At 39.0% G+C, this 26,928-nt stretch overlaps 1 protein-coding gene and 1 long non-coding RNA gene across 2 annotated transcripts; both read right to left on the bottom strand.

The window, feature by feature from the left end:
- Nucleotides 1-3,951: 3,951 nt before the first annotated feature.
- Nucleotides 3,952-7,388, bottom strand: LOC105034316 (uncharacterized). The gene is given in 2 exon segments (XM_010909420.3): nt 3,952-5,854; nt 5,857-7,388. Coding segments are annotated over 2 exon segments (2,394 nt in total). The 5' UTR covers nt 6,695-7,388; the 3' UTR covers nt 3,952-4,298.
- Nucleotides 7,389-16,022: 8,634 nt separating this feature from the next.
- LOC140852575 (uncharacterized) lies at nt 16,023-26,380 on the bottom strand. The gene is made up of 2 exons (XR_012135459.1): nt 20,005-26,380; nt 16,023-16,974 (listed from the first exon to the last, which is right to left on the bottom strand). It is a non-coding gene; the product is annotated as an uncharacterized lncRNA (long non-coding RNA).
- Between the last annotated feature and the right edge of the window lie 548 nt (nt 26,381-26,928).

Genomic DNA, 26,928 nt, shown 5'->3' with positions numbered 1-26,928 from the left:
ATGCTAAATTGTATGGGTGTCAGATGATCTAGCAGAACTAGGACATGAAATAATAAATTTTCCAGTGCTACATTTATATGTTGGGATGTTGTTTAGCAGTAAAAATTCATTATGTCACCACCGACGTGGTGGCCCGTTGGAATGGGCTCAGGCTTCCACCCAAGTGACCCGAGTCCGGAGTGTGAGTTCAGCTAATTAAATATCTAAAAAAAATAAACAGTATTGCTCACATATTTTTTTTTAATTTTATTTGGACAGCAGCCCATGTGAGGTTTTTTTTTTTAAAAAAAAATCTTTATAATTTGATGTAGAATTATTTTTTGTTGTCATGCTTTAAGAAAGTTTTAGTTGCAATTTACTCGGATTCCTATGAGCATTCTTCTATATCATTTTATTTCTTTGTAATTAACATCCCTTGATCATAAGAAGCTAGCGTTTGTTTTAAAACAACGGAAAAGAAGGATTAGTTGTAATTTAATTAACATGTGTTACGTAGAGATGACATCATGATTACTAAAAATAAAATATCATCAAAATAATTTGGATTATATTGCAACCTCGTGTTATTAATTTGAAAATATATCTTGTAACTTCTTAATGAAACATTCTATTGTCCAGAACAAACAAAGAGATTTGTTGCCATAAGTACCAATAATTCTAAAGCTGAGAATTCAACTTATACAATAAAAATATAACTCACAATCACGATGGAAGATTTCTCCCCCTCATCAATGTAGCATTACTACAGTTTCAGTGCGCTTTCCACACGGATTGCTTTAAAATTCTCCTTTCAGTTCTTTCTTGTCCTACCAACCAATGGGCATGCTAAGCGTACAGGCCACGTATAAGAAGTATCTAACGTAAATCTTGTGGACCTCGCGCACACCAAAACACTGTACACCACATGACCAACAAGCAAGAGAGAAAGAAACCCAAAAGGTCAAAAGGGAAGAAAAAATAACCAGTGTTTGGCAGGAAAAGGCAAAGGAGGGGCCATCCCAGTGGTTAAGATTCTCGTGTGTGTCGTCCTATACTAATCATCCTACTACACCTCTCTCTCTCTCTCTCTCCACTACTTTTACAATAACATGATTTTGTGGGAGGAAAGGGATCTCTCACATCTCATACGCATCCGTTCAAAGAAAAGAGGGAGAAAGTAATCGAGTTGGTGAGCTGTCAGCATTCCAAGCCCCTTGCCGACAGGAGGTACTGTCGACTCTCTCTACCAAAGGGCATCCTAGGAATTCCACTGCTTTGAGAAGAAGAGCATCTTTGCCACCCTCTATTTATTCACTTTGAAACCATTTCCACACTTGCTTCAGTTTAAATCATGTCTATCCTTGCTTGAGCTTAAAAGGAGAGTAGTAAATCACAGTCACCATTTCATTTCCTCAACTAAAACAAGATGAGCCCCCCCCCCCCCCTCCTCTTTCTCCCTCTCTTTCTTTCTTTCTTTCTCTCTATATGTATAATATTCATATCTGCCCCTCATAAGGGAAAAGGCACACCCTTTTCTGTTTCCCATGATAGGAGGAGAAATGATAGGTGTATCCTCCTGATAAAGGATCCACTAATACTACTATTCAAATGAGAGGAGAGGGATGGGTTTCCATAATAGGAATCACACCTTTCCCACAGAAAAGATGATGACCCAGCCATTCTACCCGTATGATGGCTGTGGTGGTGCTGGGCTTTTCAAGCACCATCTGTATCCATTCTCGATCCCCCTCGCTCCCACTCTTCAAAAAGGTTCTACTTTCCCCATGGTTAAAATAATAATGGGCACATTATACTAATAATTCGACCAACGGCTCTAGAGATTCCACGCGTCCACATCGTGAAATCTAATATTAGCCAATCTTCGATCCCACTGCAAATATTTAGTCCACATCCGCGTGCATGTGTATCATATGCGTATATGCATATTGTTAATATAATCAACTTATAATATTAATAGAGTTGTTATTATTTTCAAAATCTGCTACAGTTATGTTTGTATATAAGCTCTTTGTATTTATTATAAATAAGTAATTGATATACGACTCTGCTGCTAAGTAGCATTAGCTTCGTATCTTTACCGACAGCCCAGAGGAAGTTGGGGTCCTCATGAGGCCTCGCGAGAATGATGGTGGGAGAGGGAAAAGCCAAGAGACCAACCCTGAGCTTGTGCTTTGAGACATGAAGGGCTATTTTGAGTTCCCCCCCTTTTTTTTTTTTTTTTTTTGGTGAAAGACATGAAGGGCTTTAGTAATGTTTAGAAGACAAGCTACCCAGATATGACGGGAAAGAAAGGCCCGGGGAGTGAGCTTTTCTTCCTCCAATCTCTTCGACCATGACGGCCGCGAGGTTGACGTCCACTGCGTTTCGAGTGGGCCTCACCCTTTCCAAGCAGAGCAGAAAAAGAAGACGACAAGAGACATTGAGCCAAGGAGCTTCGGTTGGCTTTGGTTTGCCATCCAACCAACCAGGAAAAATAAAAATATATATATAATGGTACACATCAAAATCCAAAAATAAAGAATAACATATATAATTCCTTGATTCAGATGTTCCAAATCAATGCCAAACTCGTGTCTTTATAGCAACTTGGTTTTCAAGCTACATGCCTGGTCTCTCAGGGCGTTCATAGCCTACCAGACCATTGCACCTGCCTCAGCTGTCATGTTACAAACACTCTCATAACATTAGGTGATCAGGGACTTGGAAATCTAAGGCGACAATCAAATATGGAGCCAAAACGATCAAATTATGGAATTAAATGTAAGCAGAGGATCAGAGAGGTGAACTCCAGAGCATTCTTCATTGCGGACTCGAGTAAATGGGGCCATGCAGTTGGTGCTTAGCCTTTGGAAATAAATTTCTAGTGGGACTGTCGCATTAGATGTTTTTCATACAATCATGGTTGAAGACAATATGGGCAGTTGACAGGAAGCAGCCAAATGGTTGTGCTCAAACTCACAAAGCATAGGTAGCCTTTTTTAGCTAGGAATCTGAAAGCATAGATTGCCATATATCTTGGCCAGTGCAGTTCTGAATCCACATTCAGATGCTCATTCCCCATGGATTAACATGGAGAGCATCCTCTGTACTTCTGAATTGAAGATTGATTCAGATCATGTAGTAGTCAAGGAGAATAGAATGACAGCCACAACGGAGACAGAATTTATGCTACACAAGCTTTTCCTGTCCTTCATGCTCTTCTGCTTATTATCTCAACTTCTCAGTATTGTTCGGCCATGTGAATGGGCATGGCGATAATCACTTGCGCCACTACCATTAGAGCAGGGGACCATCGATTCCTGTGATACCAAAAAAGCCACATGATCACCAGAGCTCATGGAATGCACATTAATCCGATAAGAGCACTGATATACCAAAGTATTTTGCTCAATCAGTAAGGATGATCACTTGCTAACCACATGAAGTCATCCAAACCAGAACCAGCAGTGCAGAAATCGAAATGAACGTTTGGAAGTTTTGGTCTTAACAGAGATCTCCATATCGAGAAAATGCAGTTAAACAACGGGCTAAGAAAACAAATTTTCTACTAACCACAGTTTTAAATAAAGAGTGTTGCCTACACGGAGAATAGGAAATACAACCAAAAAGAATAGAATTCCCATTGTCCGCAGAGCCTTTTATATATTTGAATTGAATAAAAGTAGCATGCAACGGCACTTAGTTTCAGCGACAGCAAGTAAATACTCTTTGATTCCGAAGACCAGTTCAAGTGAATGTTCTCTCTGGTCATACGAACATTAAGAAAAATTGATGGCTTAGAAAGATCATATTGTCTGAGGATGACAAGATAGTTCTCGAATCAATCAGTTCAACATATGAACATTCATGTATGCTGAAGAAAACAGAAGCCATAAGAAATCCACAAGGTATCAAAGTCGAACCAGGCAAGGAAGCAAGAAGAATAAATGAGAAGAATCATCTTGAGGCCCGTTGCTTCCAACTTCATATCAATATTATTTCTCAACAACCAAAATGTTACATCGATGCTTCCTGTTTTGGTCTCCTCATTAATTCTATGTTATAAACAAGAAGACTTCCCTTTCTATCTGCAACTCAATGACCCTCACAATATCTTATGCTCAGCCAAGAGATGCTGATCTTTTAGCAAATCGATCATGTCCTCTTGCTCTCAACCCCTTCCTCACCAAAATCTCGAGCAACTAAGAACAACAACATGGACACATCGAAGACTTTGTAGAAAAAATTATGGCAATTCCTACAAATCCAATTCTACAGAAGGCAGCAAAATGGGAGAAAAAAAAAATCAAATAAAAATGTTACACTGATGAGGCATCCACAAAGGTTGGCTCATTTAGCACATCATCCTCCCCATCATCAAAGAGCTCTGCATCCTTCTCCTCCTCATTCGAAAAATCCCTCCTTTCTAGCTTTGCATGGGCTGCCACAAAGGCCAGCTTCTGGGCTCGGTCCATCGCTCCCCTCGAACGGCCATGTGTGCGGACACATCGCAGCAGCGACAGGTTGCACTTGAACCCACAGGAAGTGGCATGAAGGAAGATAAGCCGCACCGCCACCTTCCCTAGTGTCTTGAACTCACTGAGGTACGTCTCCCACACGAGCCGGCTGCTCTGTGGGTTCGCAATCCTCATCTTGCCTGTCATCGGGTCGAGCTTCTTCACCTGCACTGCCTGTGCATAGAGAGGATCCAACCCCTCTGCCCTCCACTTCATGAGCTCCATCAACGCAATGTGGGCTTCTTCCCGGGAAACCATCCGCGTGATGAGCTTGTCCACATCCTTCTCCTGCTCCGGCGTCAAGCACTTGAATGGCGGGAGGTACTTCCCGCTGGAGTCCTTTATCAAATACAATGGATCCAATATGAATGCCGCCGACCACGCCGGGTGGTAGTTCTTATCGAACCTTCGCTCGACCACCTTCTTCACGGGCCCTTCCTCCATACTGAATTTGTTGCACCACTCCTTCACCTTGGCCCTCAGGTCATCCCACAGCAGAAGGCATTGCCCGACCAGCGGCCGCTCGGTCTCCATTTCTTGAACCACGTCCTTGACCAACTTGACAAGCGAGTAGACTGCATCCAGATCGCTCCAGAACGCCGGGACGATCATCTCCCCCACTTCCCTCGCCGTCGAGTCCTCGACGCAGACCATCTTGAAAGATTCGTCGAGGACCGCCAACTGGAGAGCCCGGGCAGCGGCCATGATGTCCTCCAGCATCGCGAAAACGGGCGCGAAGTTACGTACGATCTCCCTGCCATGGCTGCCACTCTCGGCCGAAGGGTCGAAGGAGGGCGGGACGCGAAGGAGTGACGCGTGGTCGAGCTGCTGGAGCTGGTACTTGTGGAAGATGCCCCGGGCCTGGTTGTTGGTGTTGAAGAAGGTGGCGAGCTTGCAGCAGTTGATGGCGACGGAGTGGCAGAGGGGGAGGTCGAGGGCGAAGTCCTTGATGAGGCTGTGGAAGCCCTGGAGCTGGCAGTAGAGGTTGACCATCCAATGGTTCTGGGTCTCGAGGTTGCGCAACGCCTTGGACTTGAAGCGGTCGGAGACGATGCCGGCGCAGCGCTGGACGGCACTGCCGCAGACGTCGGCGACGGTGTCCCAGAGAACCTCCTCGGCGTACTTGGAGGGGGCGCCGCCGTGGGAAAGGACGGCCCGGTGGAAGACGGAGGTGCCGTTGGGAAGGTTGACGGCGAGGCTGACGAGGGCGTCGGAGGTGGCGGTGGCGTCGCGGGGGCGCCAGCCGTCGGAGGAGAGCTGGAAGAAGAGGGCGTCGCGGATGCGGGCGTCGGCATCGGCGCGGGCCTCCTCAAAGCGGGCGTCGAGGCGGGGGCCGGCGAGGTCGCGGCGGGAGAGAGGGGGAGGCCGACCTGGTGGAGGAAGGAGCGGAACTTGGGGTGCTCGGCGGAGGACAGGGAGACGGCGCCGCAGGACTCGTAGAACCAGTCCGAGAGGAGGGAGAGGGCGGAATCGACCTGGGCCTTGGCGAGAGCCGGGCCGGGGGAGGTTTTGGGGCTCTTAAGCTTCTTCACGCTGTCCTCCAGCATCGCCAAAGCCCCCAGGTCCTCCTTGCCGCCGGAGAGCACCAGGTGGGGGTGGAGGTGATGCGGAGGCGGGGTGCTGGAGGATGGGTACACGACGTCGCCGCCGGCGGAGGCGGCGGTGGGGGAGGAGGAGAAGCGGGAGGGGTCGATGAGGGCGAGGGAGGAAGCGTGGAGGTGGTGGTGGTGGTGGTGGTAGGAGTGGGGCAGCGGATTGGTGGCGGAGGAGCGCTTGCGGCTGCCGTGGTGGGGGTGGGCGGCGGAGGAGCAGGGGGCGATGGAGGAGATGGGCCTGGGGGGCGGGGATGGGAGGGCGGGGGTGGAGGAGGAGGAAGGGGAGGTGAAATTGGGGCAGGTGCCGCGCTTGAGGTGCTCGGAGGCGGTGCGGGAAGGGTTGGAGGCGGAGAAGATGGCGTCGCAGAGGGAGCAGCGGAGCTTGACCGCCTTGGGGAGGCCGGTGTCGGAGCTCTGGACCAGGATGGGCTCCAGGTGGGACCAGTACCACGCCCCTTTCCCCTTGATCGCCTTGGTCCGCACCGTCATCAGACCCTCGTACCTCTTGTGCACCGCCTTCGCGGTCGCGTCCTCCGCCACCGCGGGCGGGTCCATCACCGCCGCTGCCGCTGCCGCCGAAGCGGAGGCGTTCGCCGTCGCCATGAGCAGTACCAACACAACAAGAACAAATCCTCCCACTTTTCTCTCCAATCCAAATCTCGCACAAACTCTTGGCACTGCTCCAACTCCTTATGCTCCAAGGAAAGGATTCCAAAGTAGTATTATTTGCTTACTGTTGCGATATTGGTATCTATCTATCGTCGCCATCTAGCGTCTTCCATCGTCGTCTTCTGCGGGGTCGGCTGCCGCGGCGGTGGAGGCTGCGATGGCCGGGCATTTAACCGGAGGAATCCGCCGGCGATAGCCGGAATTGCTGGGCATCTCCGCCGTCCATGCCCCGAACCGGAGATCCCGCTGGGCTTCCGGCGCCGGTCTGCTTCCTGTTTTGGTACTGATGGGTTTTGGGTTTTGGGTTTTGGGTTTTGGAAACGATGGATAGAGAGAGCACAAACTTGGAAAGCGAGACGTCGTTTTTTTTATTTATTTTTTATCTTTTATTTCCCCCAGCCTCTTCTCGCCTTCTCTGTCCGCTTCTCCTTTTCTCTCTCCCAACACTTGCTCCTGGTTAACCAGCGCTTTGTTTCTTGTGGGTTTTGGATGTGGGGAATTGGGGGCCAAAGTAATTCTGGCTTTTTGGGGGCTTCTTCTTCTTGTGCCTGATTCTTCTGCTGTAGTAGGGGCAGGAAGAGAGTAGATGGAATGATAAGGGAATAGGGATGGAAAGCGAGAGAGAAAGAGGGATGGGAAAGAGAGGGAAAGTGGAAGGGCAACTTAGGTATTTAAAGAAATGTGGCTATCTCCTCCTCCTCCTCTGGTCTTTGGGTTGGGTTGACCGCCCTCCCAAGGGAAGCAGAAATATGATTATTTCAGCTTAGATACAGTACATTTATATGCATATAGTACAAAAATACATAAAAGGTATATAATTGATGATCATAGTTTTTTTTTTTTGGTAAACAATTGATGATCATAGTTTTGAGATACCATATATGAGCTCTACATTCAATTATACTGCAAGCATATTAAGAGTGAGCTTGATGCAACCTTGGTTGGGGGGCTCAACATAATTTGCGCATGACACCAGCCATGGAGGACTTTTGGATAGACATAATTTGCACCCATCAACACAAAATCACACCCCCCACATAGCGCGCCCCCCCAACCAAATCCATGTCTACGTTTGTTTTCCTAACCAAAAAATCATCAATTGTAAAAATAAAAATAAATCAGATATTTATCTAAATTTATTTCATATCAAAAACTAACGGATATAAATAAAGATTCTACGCATCTGGCTAAAATCCATATCCATATCCATCAAAAAACTGAATATGAATGTAGATAGACAACTATTCAATTTGTATCCAAATATTTAATTCTTCATATAATTTTATTTAATTTTCTATAACATATATAATTTTTTTAAAAAAATAAATAATTATATTAATATATTATTAATATAATTTATCATGATAATATTTTTGATTCTATGATCATAAAGGATAATTATAATCATATTTATAAATATGATTTGTATTCATATTCATTTAGGCTAAATATAAATATAAATTTTTATATTTAATTAATATTAATATTTATATTTATATTTATCAAATAATATAAATATAGATATAAATATATTAATATCTTTTCATATTCCATCCGGTTTCAATCCCACTGTGCTATCGTGCACAGTGCAATGTTTGTACTCGCCCATTTGTTACATATGCTAGGAATATAAATCGCGCCCAATTTGTGGGCCCATTTGGTTTGAATTGAGTACAATATTCGGGTGAGGGCTAAATCAATTACCTAGTTGGTGCATAGGTCGGACCCCACTAAGACAATTATAAAGAATTGAATTTAGGACATAGGGTCAAATAATTACCTGTCATACGTCAACATTGTACCATTTTTAGCGGGATGGGGTGTATGGAGTCGTATTTGGCCACCACTCACCTTCATTTGTACAATGAATACATTCATTAAAGGTTAGTGAACGTGCTAGGATGGTAGTTTTTTATTCCTTATTGTAGAAAATGGTCTAATGTAATCTCCTTTAGTCCATTCGTGCACTTTATTTTTTTGACCGACTCGCTCAATCCGGTGGCTGCTGCTTTATTTGAGAACGTATGCCTACGTCCACATGTCATTTGGCACATAAAGAGCAGCGATCTAAACATGATTACACGGTTACCATTAGTGTTAGGTGTAGTGGTTTCAAGTGGGTCTCTGCTTAGCCTAGCTTTGTTTACGAATGTTGGTGACCCACATGGCCAAAGAAGAGAAAAGTAGAACATATGAAGATCTTTTAATTTTAATTAAGATAGGGTATGTGGTCACTAACTTGTTCTCTCCCTTATCATGCCTACTAAAACATTACATTTCATCACCCAAAATTCAAATATCTATATTTATATCCAAATTTAAATCCCTCCCCCTTTCTCTCTCTCTCTCTCTCTCTCTCTCTCTCTCTCTCTCTATATATATATATATATATATATATATATATATATATAATCTTGAGTAAATTACACTAAGGTTCAGAATAATTATAGATTTCCATCTGACATTTCAAAAATACACATTCCACTATCTAATTTTTACCATATGCATAACATTTAAACCTCCCATTCCTTTTTTTTCTGTTAAATAAATAAACCATCAATCACTCTCTAACCCAGTTAAATCTTAAATATCTTAGCCAATTTTGGACAAGATTAAAAATACCAAAGTATCCCAAATTAGCTAACTTAATCTTGATATTTTAAGACTAATCTGATCATTTTAAACTTGTCCGAAATCAGCTAAAATATTTTAAGGCAAATAGATAAGAGAACGATGACATCACTAAGGTCCGCAACTTATTTAGCAGAAAGATAACTGTAAGAGGTTATAAATTATATACCGTAAAAGTTAGGTAGCTGGATGTGTATTTTCGAAACGCTTTGCCTCAAAGAATAGAATGCATATTTTAGAAATATTAGGTGAAAATCTGTGACTATCCCAACCCAACCACGAGGGGCCGGCGTAATTTACTTTATATATCCTTTTTTTTTTTTTCCCATCCGTGCTTACCTTGCCTGTCCATACAAGGAGGCAGATGCATTGAGACCTTCTGATAGATGATCCCATGACCTTTTTTTTTTATTCTTTTTTTTTTTTTAAACCTCTCAGTTCAAAATAGCCAAGCAAGGAGAAGGGTACGGAGGATATAGGAGGCTTTCCCACGCTCACAACGATAGGCCTGAATCAATTTGTTTCCCTAAACAGCAAAAACTGAGTATAGGGGGAGGGAAAGTGGGAGGGGAGAAAAGGGGAAAAGTAAGTCTCTGTTTGGGTGCGTGGAATGGGAAGCAGGAGAGCAGGGCCTACGAGCAGAAACCACATATCAAGAAAAGGAAATCATCTTCCCAGCCAAAAGCTGTTGGGTGGGAAAGCTGAATCGACTTCTCTCTCTCATGGTAACCAAGGAGGAAAGACTCGTCAACTCGCTTAAAGGTGTGGCCTGACAACCACAACATGTGATACGGAGAGGAGAGAGATGGATCATTAAAGAAACAAGGGTCTCTCACACAACCATAAAGTAAAGGGAGGTGGGAGCTCTCGTTCCCCCAGCCATTTGATTGCCTTGAGAACAGCGAGAACTAGGGACCATCATTTTTTGTTTGCTTCGGAAAAGATTGGGCTCCGTGTTCCAGGTTAAGCTGAGATTTTGGTTCAATTATACTTGGACAAATGATGACATTTTGACAAAAGAAATGATCCTCCCTATGATACATTCCCGCAAAAGTGCTACAAAATAAAAGTTTTTAACAAAATTACAAATACAACCTTTCAAATTTAAGATGTTTATATTTACGATTAGTCATCAAAATTTTAAACCCACTGCAATGTGGCTCAGTCATGTATCTACATTTTTATAGGAAGATTATATGTAACTAAACTTTTATAAATTTCAGACTTATCTTTCCTACTGTATGATAAAAGATTCTTATTTTGATGTGAATTAAAGAAAAATTTTACTATCTATACTCGTAGATGAATGATAGAAATAAAATGCTTTATAGAATGGGTAGATAGAATGGAGATAAAGGATGAAATGTTTTGTGATTTATATAAGCTAATAGATGATAGAGAATGGAGTACTGTGAGATATATGTAATAAGAACAATGATAGAAGATAGTATGCTTTGAAATCTATGCAAACGGATGAATAATAGAAGATTGAGTGCTTTAAGATTTATACAAGTGATAGATGATTGAAAATAGAGTGCTTTGAGAGATGAGCAAGTGAATATATTAATAAAGGATAAAGTGTTTTGAAATCTATGTAGGTGGATGAATGGTAGAGAGTAGAGTCTTTGAGATCACAAATACATAGATGATAGAAGATAGAGTACTTTGAAGTCTGAGTAGGTGAATTGATGATAGAGGATGGAGTACTTTAAGATTTATGCAGACAGATGAATAATAAAGATTGGAGTACTTTGAGATCCGAGTAGATGAATGGATGATAGAGGATGAAGTACTTTGAGATTTATGCAGACAGATGAATAATAAAAATTGGAGTACTTCGAGATCTGTGTAGATGGATGGATGATAAAGGACAAAATCCTTTGAAATTTGTGTAGATGGATGGATGATAGATTATGGAGTGCTTTAAGATATGTACAATTGGATGAATGATAAAGAACAATGTGCTTTGAGACTTGTGTAGTTGGGTGGATGAGCCAAGATGGGGCACTTTGAAATTTATGCCAGTGGATGAATGATAGAGGACAAAACATTTTAATATCTATGCAGGTTGATGAATGATAGAGGATAGAATGTTTTAAGATCCATGCAATATGGTGCACTCTGAAGTTGTGTAGATAAATGGATGACAAATGGAATGCTCTGACTTATGTAGATGGATGAATCATATAAAATGAAACACTTTGATATTTATGCAAGAAAATGAATGATAGAAGATGGAGTGCTTTGAGATCTATACAGATGATAGATAATAAAGAACTTGATGCTTTGAGATCTGTGCAAGTAGAAGAATCACAAAGCATAGAGTATTCAAGATCTATGCAAGTGGATGAATTATAAAGGATGAAGTGCTTTGACATCACATGAAAATCATGACTTCTATGAATAAAGGATAATTTGGTCTTTTTTCACTCCATTGACAATGTCAGGATCCAGATAGTTGGCTCGGCATATTGTAGCAAAAATAAAGTTTTAGGGGTTAATTGAAATTTTTTGAACTTCCGAATTTTAAATGTGACTGACCTAAACTTAAAATGGCTCCTGCAATTTTTTCAAGTTTTTATCTATACAATAAAAAAGGATGGCTATAATCTTATGAATGTTGAGGTTTGGTGGTGGTAGAGAGCACTGATCGATATCTTGTTCTCCTTGAAAATTGTTGATTGAGTTGTCATAAGTTTCTAGCCTACAACTTTATTTCAACTAGGGGGTACAAATAAGCTAAGTAGCTCATAGGCTATGCGAGCTTGGTTCGAATTCAAGCTCGACTTGATTTGATTATTATCAAATTCAAGTCAAGCTCAAATAGCTTAAATAATTTTTCAAATTGAACTCAAACGGCAAACATAAAAACTCATAAGTACAAGTGAAGATATATATTTTTAATAATATTATATTTTATTTACAACATATATTATTATTTTGATAACTTTAAAATATAATATCTATAGTTTTAATCTGATTTAACTACTAACTTTTAATTATATTTTTTAATTATGATCAAGGCTCGAATTCAAGGACGAGCTAGAGCTCAAGTACAACTCTTTTAATATTAAAATAGAGTAGATCTTTAGTATTACTAATTTTTTTAATCAAATCGAATTCAAATTTGAATATTATGACTCAGATGGATGGAGTGTCTTGAACCAAATAAAACTCAAGCCTTTAACAACTCGTTTCGGCTCATCTCAATTGCCGCATTTCTTCGATTGGTATCGCGAGTGGTAAGGCTTTGATGAGATCAAGGCCCTTTCCTTCCCAACACGAGGACTGGGACTACATGCGTTCTCGCCTGTGACGTCGACATTCTTGAAGAAGAGACCATCCTGCATGGGCCTTAGGTATGCACCCATGTGGCTATCTTGATCTTGAGATGTGAAGGTTAATTTATCTTGTTTCTAGTGGGCCAAAGGTCACTTAATAAACGTACAGGGTACTATTAAGAGTGCAAGTTAATGATATATGTAAAAGAAAAATTTTATGCACTGCAAGTGGTGTAAAAAATTCGACATAAAGTATATCATCTTGTTCGATTGATTCACATAGTCATCACTTTTCAACACATATTTAATGCCTGCATATCGATTTTTTCGTTTAAAAATTTTATATAATGAAAATACCTCTATATTTTTGAAAAAATTATGACATCCTATGACGTATTATACCTCAGGATGTCATAAATGGCCCATGATATCATAATATGGAAGAGGTATTTTTGTCCAACTATGTTACAATGCGTATTTAGTGTCTGCAGATCGACTTTTTCATTTGAAAATTTTGAATGACGAAAATACTTCTATTTTTAAAAAAAAATTATAACATCCTGTGCATATTATGATATCCTGTAGACAAAAAATATGATTTTCTGGATACAGAATGTCATAATATGGATATAGAATGTCATAATTTTATCAAAAAACAGAAATATTTTCATCATATAAAATTTTTAAACGAAAAAATCGATCTGCAGACATTAAATATATATTGAAAAGCAATGACTATGTAGATCAATCAAATAAGATAATGCGCTCCACATTAAATTTTCTATACCGCTCATGATGCACAAAAAATTTATCTACATGTAAAAAATACGAAAAGCCTAACGAGATGGTTAAGCCTTGCCAAACCCATACACTCCCACCCCACCACAACCTCCCAAAACCACCACCCAACCGCGCCCTGCACACCCCCCCCACCCCCAAAACCTCAACCTCTTTTTTTTTTTCCTTTTTTTTTCTTTATTTTTATTTTTATTTTTTTTGGTGCCCCACCGCCCCACCCCCCAAACACCCACCAAAAAATAAAAAAATAAAAATAAAGAAAAAAAAAAGTTGGGGGTGGGGGGGGGGGAGAGGGGAAGAAAAAAAAAAAAGAAAATGGTGTCAACATCAGTTTTCTGGTGTTTGACATGGTGGTGGCAGGCAGTCTTCCGCTAGGCAAGGATCAGCGGGCCTTCAAACTTTTCCAGAGACTTTTAGACACTGCTCAGCTACAGTGCATTTAGACTCCAAAAATTCAGCTAACTGAAGTTAATTTAAAGCTACGGCAAAGAAGATTGATGGATCAGAACATGACCATGCAGTGGAAATAAGCACCCAGGGACAATGATGAAGTAAACTGCAAGGAAAAAAAATGTGTTCTTCAACCGCCACTGCAGTGTTCACATGCAGAAGCTCGAAGCTGTTCAGCTTCCTCTCATTGCACAAAATTAAAAGAAACTCAAAGACAATAATTTCCACAGAAGTTAATCCATCTTCTTGGTTATAAACTCAAAATTAAAAGATGAGCAAGTTGATTAGCACAACCACATATATCTTACACAGGATTATGAACACCAAATGCATTTCTAGCATATGCTCGGATAGTAATTGAAAACGATACATAGTGCTGATTGCCACCTCTACCAGTGTAAGATTGTAGCAGAAACAGCTAAAACAATATACATCATTTTCATCTCAAGCATCATAATACATGCAAGACAATACCATTCCTCATAATGAAGGAAGACATGAAGGAAATAGTTTGTGATCGTGACAAAAACCTTCAGAATATTATGGACAACCGATAGAGGCTGGCTTGCTTGGTTTCAGCAACCCCACAAGTTCATGATTTGTTCCATTCTAAGACATTTATGGTAAATCCAGAACTAACATATAGAGATGCAACAGTGGCCTTTGGCTGATACAACTGCATTATGACAATAGACAACAATCATAACATATCAAAGAACAAAAGATTGCTGTGTCTACTGAAACTGAAGAAAAGAATGAATCTCACTCCATGGAAAAGACATTTAAAATTTTGTTTCCATTCTTAAATTACTTGCAAGAATAATGGATTCTTTTCACTAAATCTAGATTAAATTCTGCAATTAGGGACAGCATAAGTATCGTTTCTGAAAAGCAGGACTTTTGGATCGGACAGGAACGCAATAATAGAATGGTTAACAAAAGGGACAGGAAAATGCTCTGTTGAGTCCCACACTTCATAGTACCTATCTGTAAAAAGAACTTGCAACTGCAGTGGTCCTCACTAATTAGGTAAGCGTCTTAGTCGTGTTTCAGAACATGAGCAAAAGTATCTAGTTTTCTCAGTTAACGATATCATTATTATCATTATAGAGGACAAAAACCAGTATTACGGATGTCTGATCTCACATTCCATAAACTGTCTTCCTGATTCTATGGGTGAACCATAGAATCCAAGGATACAGACAATTGGTCAATAATTCAAGGATTAAAGCTTACATCTGAATTTACAAAAAAAAAAAAAAAGAAACTGCATTTTCCTGATAGTTATCGGACAAAACATGCAACCCCATTCAAGGAGAAAAAAAACAAGCTCACTGAAGTGAATTGCTTGCTGAAAACTCATTCATCAAGAATGGAAAAGGAAACCTCAAGGAACTTCTAGTGAAAAAGTAGCATTAGCATGCCTCAAAACTAAAGTTTTCAGACATCAGTGAGGCAAGAATTTGATGCTCCAAGTCCACATAAAATAAGTGAGATCACTAACTGACTCAAGGTCCATGCCACCAACTTGAGATCCTTTAAAGGCCACAAGCAACTTGATGCAATAAAAAAGGAACAAGAGAACACTGAAAGAGGAAAAGATGAGGGAAGAAGGGGGGGAGGGGGTGGGGAATATGTGCAGGGCAGAATCAAGCAAGAAAGATGCGACACCATGGTTTCTCACATTTCTAATAGGATTCTGGCTCAGATCCTGGTCCATTAATGAACTTCAGATAACTCCAAAATTTAACTTCCAAAACTATAGTTTTGCTTGATATTATATATCTGAACACCTTCAATGTATAAAACTAAGCATTGGTTTCAAAAGAAATAAAAATATGCTATTGTATCTATTGAATTTACAAGGCTTGCATGTACAGATTCTACCTTTTTCTTATAATGCCAAGCAGTTCACACCTCATACAAACTAGTTACCAGCATCATTTCTACAACTCTCACATTAATTTTCTTAACCTGATTCTTTCTATTTAAGAATGAATAAATGATATTTATACAAATACATTGAATGATAGATCTGGTCATTAGACAATTGAGTCTGGATATGATTATGTTCATACTCAAATCCATTTAAGAATCTCATCTTTTCTGACTTTCAATTCCAGATTTAGTTATATTTTAATGAGCCAGTTTAATATTAGTATAATTAGGTAAATGTTACAGATCCACTAGCATACCAAGAATTTCAGACATCTGCCTCAATTTCACCTTACAATGCAACAGGGAGTCCAGCTGAAGTGGGCAAATGACTTGTGCATGCATTTCTCTATTAGTTCCTGCAAACTCTCCTCGTTTTGGTGCTTATCATCCACTCTCAGCTTGGCATACAATTTTATGAAGAAAATGTCGAAGATATGTTATGAGCCCACTTGATCAAACTAACAGTCAACTGCTATATGCTTTGCACACAAACCAGCGGATTGTTGTTCAGGTATTACAGTGCATCTTCACTGAACCATCAATCACAAAACCATCTCTTGAATCAAACTCTTCAACCGCATTTCTTCAAAAGCAACATGGGCTATACATGTCTTCTACAGCAGGTCTGGAAATAACCTATTGCGAGTTCATAACTCAGTCATATCTCTCTCATCCAACTTCTTTCAATCAACCATATCTCTCTCATCCAACTTCTTTTTGGGTGATTCGAGCTGTGCTGGAAAGCTTCTCAATGCCGGACGTGTTGGAAGTGGTGTCATTTGAAAATCAGAATCATGCTGATACCAATGAAGGTTTCTTTTAGGCCGATGTGCAAAGCTGCTCTTTTCACTATTGCTTGATTAAATCTTCAAAATTTAGCTCCACCGGACACTTGTGAGTCAGGTATTACCTTGCATCTTTCCATAGGACTGCATTAAAAATCTGGTAGCCTGCCAGAAGATGTTTGATCCCACTGATTGATCTTCACGTGAGGCTTGATATATCGTCTTTTGGGCCTTCCTCGCATATCTTTCAGTGCAACTATGCATTTGAGTTTTGCCAGTCTTCCATCATATGGATTACTCTGAAGAGATCTCTTTTATGATGCTTGTATCCCTGGTTCAGATAGTTGGTAGACATAAGGTCCTTCAACTACATCAATTATACACAGATTATAATAAAAATCATTATAATAAAATAATAATGAAATAAGTATATTACAATCATAAAAATAATAATTAAGTTTCAGTACAGGATTAGAGTTTAGGAAATGTTGTTCATGATTTAAGTTCAATTAAGAGTGTCATAGATTGTATATTTTTCATTCAGATTTGCTTGACAAATCTTCTAATGGTTTGAGAGTTCTTTAAGTCGGTTTATGGATTATGAGTTTAATAACATATTTATGGTTTGAGAGTTCTTTAAGTGGGTTCACGCATTATGAGTTTAATAACATATCTAATAGATTTATGAACAAAATTGCTGTCATGGTGCTTTCAATGGAGCCCCTCATGCTCTGTCACTTCCATTAGAACTAATGTAGAAATTGAATGGGGTTTATGAGGAACTATACATTGATGCTAGCATTTCAAAGATCTATCGGTATACTTATTATCTCCAGTTTTAAATATTACTTTTGCAATTAGCGAAATTAACCAGCCTCTCAAACCACATCCTAACACAACATATGAATATTTGAATAGAGCTGGAAATGTTGTGCAGTCACCAGGATGGACAACAAAACAGGTGCAACTGTACAAGCAATTCTTGAAATTAATGTGCTCTTGAGGGAAAGAATAAGTTGAAATCAAGATCAGAAACATCACTTGGCACGGTACATACCCATCAATATGTACTATGTATGTTTCAGAACCCTTAGCAGTACAACAGAGCATAAGTTCAGGAAAACACCACCAGAGTTGCTCAAACTAACCCCAAAGGTAGATCATGGACAACTTGCCCCAAAAATAAGTTCAACTGGACCTAAACTGAGAGATACCACCAATACCATTTGGGATGACTAAAACAACCCCATTTCCAATTGTTCTCCATCATTTGAAGGTAGAAACATACTGAGGGAAAGGGAAGGCTACCTAAGGAAATTGGCTTGCAGGAAAGAAGCTTGATTTTTGATCTTTAGGCTCAAAAATCATTCTAGCTAGGTAAACCTTCTCCCTCCTACATTCCCTTATTTTTTCAAAAATGCAACTGGAATTTCTTTTTAAAATTGAAAAGATCATGGGGAGATTTTGTCAAATGAGCACTAAACATTGTTTGAACATGGAATTCATGCATTAGAGCACGAATTCAAAATCATAATTGATGAATTTTAGGGTTAAAAACCCCATGTAAAAATTGTGCAAATCCAAAAATAACCCAAACAACATTGTACCAAAGGTACTCCATCCATATCTACTCATATCCATCGAAACTCTTTTTTGGCCCTTCCACAATATGATGGGTATCTCATCCATCCATCCCTCAGCAAGCCCCATACCTCAATATTTCAAACTTCAGTTGTAACTGAGAGAAACTAAAATAAGTTTAAGTGTTTAAACAATAGAACAATGTTCGCCGAATCAGTGTTAGGATCTGGACCAGTCGGCGATCGATTCCATACCATACCAATCCATGGTACGGCTTGACATGCCAGTTTCAAACCAACACGCCAAATTTACTTTTTTCCACTTTTTTTGTTTTTTAGGATCTCTAATCAAATTGTTTTCGTTTTGTAAATGATTTTAATATTTTTTTTTATGCTATTTAATGTTTCAATCACTCCGATACACCCTTAATTACACGTGACGCTGATCTTTAAAAACAACCTCATAAGGACTAGGTATTGATGAACTCTAATATGCTCATAACTCGAAATGATACAATCAATTGCATGTATTTAAAATATATATATATACCAAGATCTAGAAGTTCGTTGAGCACCGATGTCACTCATAAATATCTCGATCATTTGTATAATTAGGAGGAACATTAGACCATCCCTCCATCCAAGCGGCATTATAGTCCTGTATGCCAATAAGGTATGCAGACTAGATTATAACTAGTCTCAGATCTCTTGCTAAAGCTCTAGCTCTGAAAATTATCCTCGAATTGATAGTACGACTGTGGAGGGGCTTATCCAAATATACCGATAACAAAATCCGACCCACAAGAAGATGCTCTGGACTGTATAGGATAGTAATCACTAAAAGACGATGCCTCGAACTCATCATACCCATATTCATATAGATCATAAGGTGCTTGTGGTTGTAGACTATAGGATCCAAAATATGATGATGAACTTGATACATCCATGGATCCTACTCTGTGTCAGGTCATCTGCAGCTGCATTGTGTCCTGAACGGCCTCGAAAGTCCCATCACTTATACGCAATCGTATCCTCACGGGCTCTGCAGCTTGTGCATCACGATCCTTATCCTATGTGGCATGCATAAAGTGGGACCCATCAGTGAATCGAAGACCATCTTATGGCTGCGTCTCATGTATGGTGGTTTCTTATTCCCCTTCCTGACCATCGGATCTAGTACCATCAGAAATGCCATCACTACTCTCCTTAGTGTCTGAATCTGAGTGAGCTCCATTCTCCATCGGGGCCGCAACTACCTTTGTTTTTACTGTCTCTATGCTAAACAGCTAACTACCCTCCTCTCTTGCCTCGCTCTAGCTGGCTATTTTAGGAGGATGGATGTTTTCCTGCTCTCTAAGATGACCAGATAGCATGCTGACCTCATCTAAGCATCTCTTGGTCAAATCTCTGCGAAGATATCTCGGATATGGAGTCACGCAATAAATAACTCCCTAGTGACCCCTCGGGCTATGGCTAATCAATTGGAAGCATGCATAAAATGTTACCAATAGCCCATCGCTCAACATCTACCCTAACCTCACTAGCTACAAAATTAGTTGGTTGCAGAGGCGATCCTGACTCATCAAGCTCCGAATTCTGCTACTGGCCCACAAGCCATTCGATCATCGAGTCTTTGTCATCACAAACAAATGTATCCACAGTAAGATCTAAGTACTTTAGCTTAACTTCCTTCTAAATATATTTTAGCCTCAACCTCAGATTACAATGAACATATATAAGGTTTTTGAGATGTCTCTTTGGCAGACGGTTCTTTTACTTACTGTGGATGAGGGCAAAGATCGACCAATTGTACTTACGGCCACTCGAGGAGACCGTCTGAAAGAGTATCTGGATGACAAATTGCTTCAGATTTATTGCTGATATACCAAAACAAATCCACCATTCAGCAGCAAAAGTATTGAATAAAATTACATATAAGAGTGCATCATAATGTATCATATTAATAGTTATGCAACATTAAATAAGAGTTGTCATCATTAATATTTAATCTACCTGAATTCATCTTGTGTTTGATTATGATAGTTGATTTGCCTCCAAAACTTTCAGTGCCCTACCTAAATATTTTTGTCTATGAAAGATATACTTGTTATAGTGTGTTATTAATTGAAGATAGAGTTAAGTTAACAAAGACATACTACTTAGCCTAATTTACTTTTTTCAGACACATAATTGCGGTTTCTGGATCAGGCTCCATTTTATATATCACATTATATAGGGCAGTCAGAAGCTCCTCATCTATGTCTATCCTAGGTACGGTGTACTGAAACCTAGGGTTCAAATAGTAAGCGATGGATAAATTTCATAATTATTTAGGTACAAAATAATTTTCAAAGCATTGTTAATTTTTTCTTATTTGCTAAATGCAAATCCCTACCCATCTGATAGTCCTATCATCGCTTAATGATGTTAATGTACTTTTGGGCATGTTTCGAATCTGCCACCCTGATCTGATTCTTTCTGCTCTCTATCATGTGATATAAGAAGCCCATTTGCGAGTATCTCTTACTGTCTATGGCCTAAAGCATCTCATATAAAGGCCTGATAGCCTTCAGTATCCTCTCGACCCTCATCCAAAATGTCTGCCTAGTCACAAAGTTTTCAATATGACACTCTTCAGTGCTGACTCTGATATATATACTCTCCTGCCACTCGACACTAACAAACATCTGATGGAGGCCTATTTTCTTGTCAAGGCGATCAAGTGCTATATAGTTCATAGCGAATCATGTCATACTCATCTTAGGATCTCTCCTCCTATGTATCTCTGCATCAATGATTGGATCCATATGTGGTTGTAGATGAATCTAGTAATATTCTATACTACCTCCACTTTCTGCTGCACTTTACGATGCTTTTCAATATTCATCAATATAAGATCGATACAATATGCAACATAGGATCCAGTAAATCTGCGGTCGATGCTCCATCAGGATCTCTCCTGTGGTCTGGTATTGTGGTCCATTATCGATGACAACCTGCATGACATTTTGCTCTCCTCTCCAATCAATCATCTCCTCCATCAATCATAAAATGTACATGATATCGTGTATCTAATCAGAAGTATCTACTGATTTATGAAAAAATATTTTTCTATCATAATATATGAAAAAATTGATGATGCTCTATTTGATAGGACCAGTCCTACCGTCATATATCATCGTCGCTCAATATGTGGGCCACTTGTTTACATAAGATGCAATCCTTCTTTCTAGCTCCTTGTTGTCATCAAAAAGCTCACCATAGATGTCCTTCGATCCTACAGGATCTATATCTGGACCTGTATGGATGCAATGATAGAGCAATAGTATGTGCTTCCTAACACATTCGCTGAGATATGGTTAAAGTGAAATCAGGATCTAATAGCTCGTTACATATTTTGTCCTATCCTTCTTCAACATATTGTCAATCTTCTATTACTTTGAATCCTTGCTGAAAAAGGCATATGGATCCAAGTCATGGATAGTAGCTTATAGTGGAATATCTCTAGAGGACTTCTTTCTATTGTCAAAAATCTCCAAGATGCAATATAACTACCACCTCTATCGATGCTCTCCCTAACTAAGGAAGTCCTGAACTCTGACATTCTCTCGATGGTTGCAGAGCTCGACCCCAACTTGTAGTGTAACAGCCCAAATCGAACCCTATGCTTTTGCCTACTCAAGCTGCCACCGATCTTTCAAGCTCGCATCAATGACAATCTAGATCTATACTTCCTCATCATCTGAAGCGGAGGTCTCCTCTGACTCCCTAAAGTGATAAGAAGATGCCTCTGCAAATTGACAATCCACCTCCATCTTGCCTTCTTCGAAGTCCCCTACTTCATTGTTTTAAAATTAGCGAAGTAATTCTTTATCAAATGTCGGACCTTTTAAAGATATTTTTGGCATATAACCACATCGAGATAACCACCAGTCAAGTATTACTTCAACCTACTTATCCCTTGAATTCTATGTTGCACTGGTTGCATTTTCAATGGTGTTGATCTGAAAGCATTTGCCTATGGTTCCAATCAATGTCACGCTTTGGATCCTTTTTCTTTGATGGATCTATTCCTACAAGATTAAGATATTGGATGTATACCCTAGAAGCCAATCTTAGCTGACATATATTATATTTCTAGAATATATTTTTGTACTTTATGGGCATTTATATTATCATTCATGTTTTATGTATTCATAAATCATCCAAGAGATTAACAAAATGATGATACATATTCTCAAAGAGTTGAAAATTTAAGACACATGTCATTGATGGTTAATTCCTAAATTGCTCCTGATCATAGGATTATCATGGAGAATCACCAGATAGACCAGTGCACGGATCGCTTTCTCCAGACAAATGGATCTCGAGTCTGCGGTGTAGTGACATTGGAGCGAAAGTGCAGGTAATTCTTAGAGAACAACTAGCACTGAGCGTGACCAACACGAGAAGTCACATGGATGTCTGCTCACTCGTTAGTGACTTTCTCGATGCTGCAGTTGTATGACTGATCTTTTGACCTACGATCTATAGCTGCTCACAGTGAGACTGCTGAAGTTTGACTAATACATAAACATGGATCTCAATGAGCCCTTTTAGTGGATGTTGGCAACAGTTGGTTCACTGTAGAAGTAGGATATACACATAGATGGGATCTATCGATCCTAACAGAAGAGAGTAGTCCTATGAGATTTATGAAGCTAAGTCTTTAAATCTATGACCATAGCAGTGTGATTAATGAAAAAGAGTTTCCATAAGAATCACGCATGGACTTGAACTGATTAAATCTATCATATGACCAATGATGAGGTTTGATGATTCATTCATGACCTGCCATCTGATCGGAACTTACGATAGAGAGACTGTATTATACGTTAACTGCACCTAGAGGTTCACTTTTTATTCTGCTGGATTGTGAGACCCACGAGCATCATCTTGATGATCGATGATCCTTGATGGACAGAGTTGGAACGATTCCAATCCATTGAAAAGAGTTTCAATGATATTGTGATAGGGATCACAAATATATCTTACTACCAGATAAAATAAAACCTATGAAATCACACACAAAGAGGCTTTCGACTGATCAGATAGTTGAATTATAAATATGAATCGTGACCGGATTTGATTATCAATTTGATTGATGATTGATCCAATGCAAAAATTGTATTAACTCGCTAAAGAGTTAGTGAGTTATAGGAGGATTAATTAGCAATTGAATTGCTAGTTGGCTCAATTTGATTAAGCTATAGGGCTTGCATCAAGTCTAATTAAATTGAATTTAATTTGACTAGATATGGATTTGATTTGATTAAATCTAATTGGGTTATGAGATAACCAAATTGCAAGGGATAATGATTCCTAATTGAATTAGGATTTGGATTTGACTCAATTCTTAATTAGACTAAGATCTAAACAAGAATGTTTGAGTTCCTATTTGGATTAAAAATTCTCATTTTCATGGATGCATCAAATCTAATTGGATTAGGATTAAATTGAGTTTAACTCAAGCACCAAGAGAGAGTCCAAAAGGACTAGAACTCCTCTAATTAGGTGACATCTAATCTAAATTGTTAGAGCTCCAAACCAGATTTGATTTTCTATCTATTTGGATCTAATCAGTTCCTAATATGATTAGGATTGGTTGGGATTTAAATTGATTTAAATCAGCCATCTAAAAAAAGAGACTCATGAGATTAAAACTCCTTCCTTTCATGCGCCAACAAGATCCCACACCAACCAGATTTTGACACGAAAATACCCCACGCCCCACTCCTCTTTTCAACGTGTAATAATCCATGAAAACTCTCTTATTCCGTGTGATATGGGGCACACAAAATTCAAGTGGTGGCCAGCATAAAAAATCAAGAATCCAAAGTTGTTTAGACTCTTATCTCCTACTCAAAATCTAACTCCTAATTGCCTATTTAAACGTGGGTCATGTGGGACGTTGGATAGCTGATAGAGATTAGATTTTGGATGCCCAAACCAGAGGAGAGTGCGTGGAGAAAAACAAGGGGAGAGGGCATGGTGAATTGCTCCATGGCATGAGGTAAGGTTGCACTTATCTTTTCTTTATTGCAAACAAGCAAAGGTTGGTTGTTAAGACACCTTCTCTCCCATCTTTTGTCTATGTTTGGATATGGGTTTCTCCTTTTCTCTTTGTCCAAAAGTTGGACAAAATTCTTACATCTCTAGTATAGAGATTTCGTGCATAGGTTTTAGGAAGAAAAGAGAAGAAATGGTTCTTCTCACGATCTTTAACATAGAGATCAACATCCTCCTACTTCTTCTCTAAGAGTGTCTTGAGAGAAATGAAGATACGATCTTTGCAAGGGAGCTAGCACCCCAGTGAGATTAAAAAGCTTCTGATCATATCGAAGTCTTGTGTGGATACCCGTAGAGGCCGGACATTTGTGCGGCTTCAAGGGATCTTCGAAAGACATCCATGATCATCAGTTCGTGGTGAAGATCGATCCATGCCAAGGTATGTTCTCTATTTATTTTTCTCTATTTGATTTCTGTATCTGAATCCTATCTCACATATGATGATCCTGTTTATGATTTTAAGATTTGATCTTATGCATGTTTAGATTAAATTAGATTTAATCTGAATTTTTAAATTTTCACTGCATACTTGTTTTGAAAATTTTTACATGCATAAAACCATAAAACTCCAACAGTGATATCAGAACCACATCATATGTATGAGATTAGAATTTAGATCTAAAATCTGTAGAAAAAATTTCAGATCTAAAAATTTTTGATGTCGTTCTGACATAAAGTTGTCCTGGCATAACTTGTTATGCTGAATGATTGTCCTCAAATGATGTTAAAATTTCTAACTAAAATAAAATTTTAGATCTAATTTTTTCAGCATATATGTGATATATATTTTGTTGTTTAGATCTGAAAAGAGTTTCGAGATCTATTTTGATTCGTATATATGATATATGAAAGCATGTTTAAGGCTGAAATTGGTTTCTATGATCTGAACTTATTTATGTATATGATATATGTATGTATGTATGATCTGAAAATTGTTTCGAAACCAAAACATATTTTTTATGCAAAGAATTTAGATCTGAAAATTTTGATTTAAGATCTGAAATTAGTGTTTGTGCATGAAGGATTGATCATGTAATTGGATTACATCTAGGATTTCTGATTTGATCATATTGGGTCTAAATCGATTTAACAGTTGATCAAACCAAGTCAAGTATTGATTAGGATGAGGTCAATAGAGCTTAAGATCATACAATTGTTGTTGATCGAATCGATTGACACTCATATGTAGAATCGATTAACCTAAGGATCTAATTCGACTCTATGGCTTGAATCTGATTCACCTAAGCTAACCTATTTGGATCAATTAACCAATTGGTGTTTAAAACAAGTAATTGAAAGGTGGTTATTTAATTGGTTCTGTTCACTGACCTGATCAATTTATTGATGTCTAAGAAAAGCAATGGAGGACCCCCACCAATCTCTACTTACCTGATCGATTTGAAAGATTGAGTCTCAAATATGATTGTTTAACGATTTGATTTAGCCCATGCCAATTAGATTAGTCATATGATGACTGATTGATGAGATCTAAATCCAAATCTCTCCATAAATATTAAGTCCAATGGTCTTCTACCATTGTAGATGTACGGACGTGCCACCGACGTTGATTGTTCTCGATTGGTCACAGTGGTTCAGTTGCATCGGGAACACACAACCACTCTATTAGAAAAAAATTGCTCTAGGGTAAAAGATAGGGTTGGATTCAATAACTGTTAGGTGAGGGACCCAATGATGACTTTGCACCTGCTTGTGAATGATAGGTCTAATTTAACTAAGGAGTGCGAGCAATAACTGTTAGGTGAACCCACATGATTTAGAGATCAAATCACTGCAACATGCTTAAAGAAGCATCTGGACAAACAGTTGTCCACGCATCGGTGTTTGTTCGTATTATCAATAACTGTTAGGTAAGGTGCATGACATCGGTGGAACCGTAGCACCCACTAAAAATTCAGTTGTCGCATTAGGATTTTCGTTTTTCCATCCGAAGAGTGTAGGAGATCTGATAAAATAATGGGAGTCTCTTTTTACATCTAAAAGTCTCTAGAGCAAATTATGAAATAAGTACAAATATCTAAGTAGAATCTCTACTCTCTGCTGTTTATTGTGTCAGCTTCCAACCCGCTAGTTTAAATCCTAGATATCAATTGATTAACCGAAATCAATTACATAGACTGGCTCACAAACCTAAGAATCATTCTTAATTTTAGAAAATTAAGCAATGTTCTCTATCAAATTATTCTGATGTTAACAGCCTGTCCAACCCAAAATCAACGAGCTATACTTGATGAGTGGATAGACAATGTCAATAAAAATAGATGCTATATGTTGAAGTCTATATTAGATGAACTCCAACGTATGCATGAGTATATATATACTGCCAACGACACATTAATTCATTTATAAGTATTGTGAGATGATCAGAGTCACACAGTGCATGTAATGCGTGATGGATACTCAGTCTATGATCATTATCTGATAATGATCAAGGACATTAAGGAGCTTAAAAGGCTCGACATGACCATGCATAAGGAATTGTTTATGGATTTGATCCTGCGATCCCTATTTAGTTTATATGAATAATTTATGGTAAACTACTATATGAAAGACCATCTTAGCATCTTATCTGAATTGGT

The sequence above is a fragment of the Elaeis guineensis genome, chromosome 11 (genome assembly GCF_000442705.2).
Source record: "Elaeis guineensis isolate ETL-2024a chromosome 11, EG11, whole genome shotgun sequence".
NCBI lineage: Eukaryota > Viridiplantae > Streptophyta > Magnoliopsida > Arecales > Arecaceae > Elaeis > Elaeis guineensis.
The sequence above is the reverse complement of the archived record's forward strand: the minus strand, read 5'-3'. Positions and strand labels throughout refer to the sequence as shown.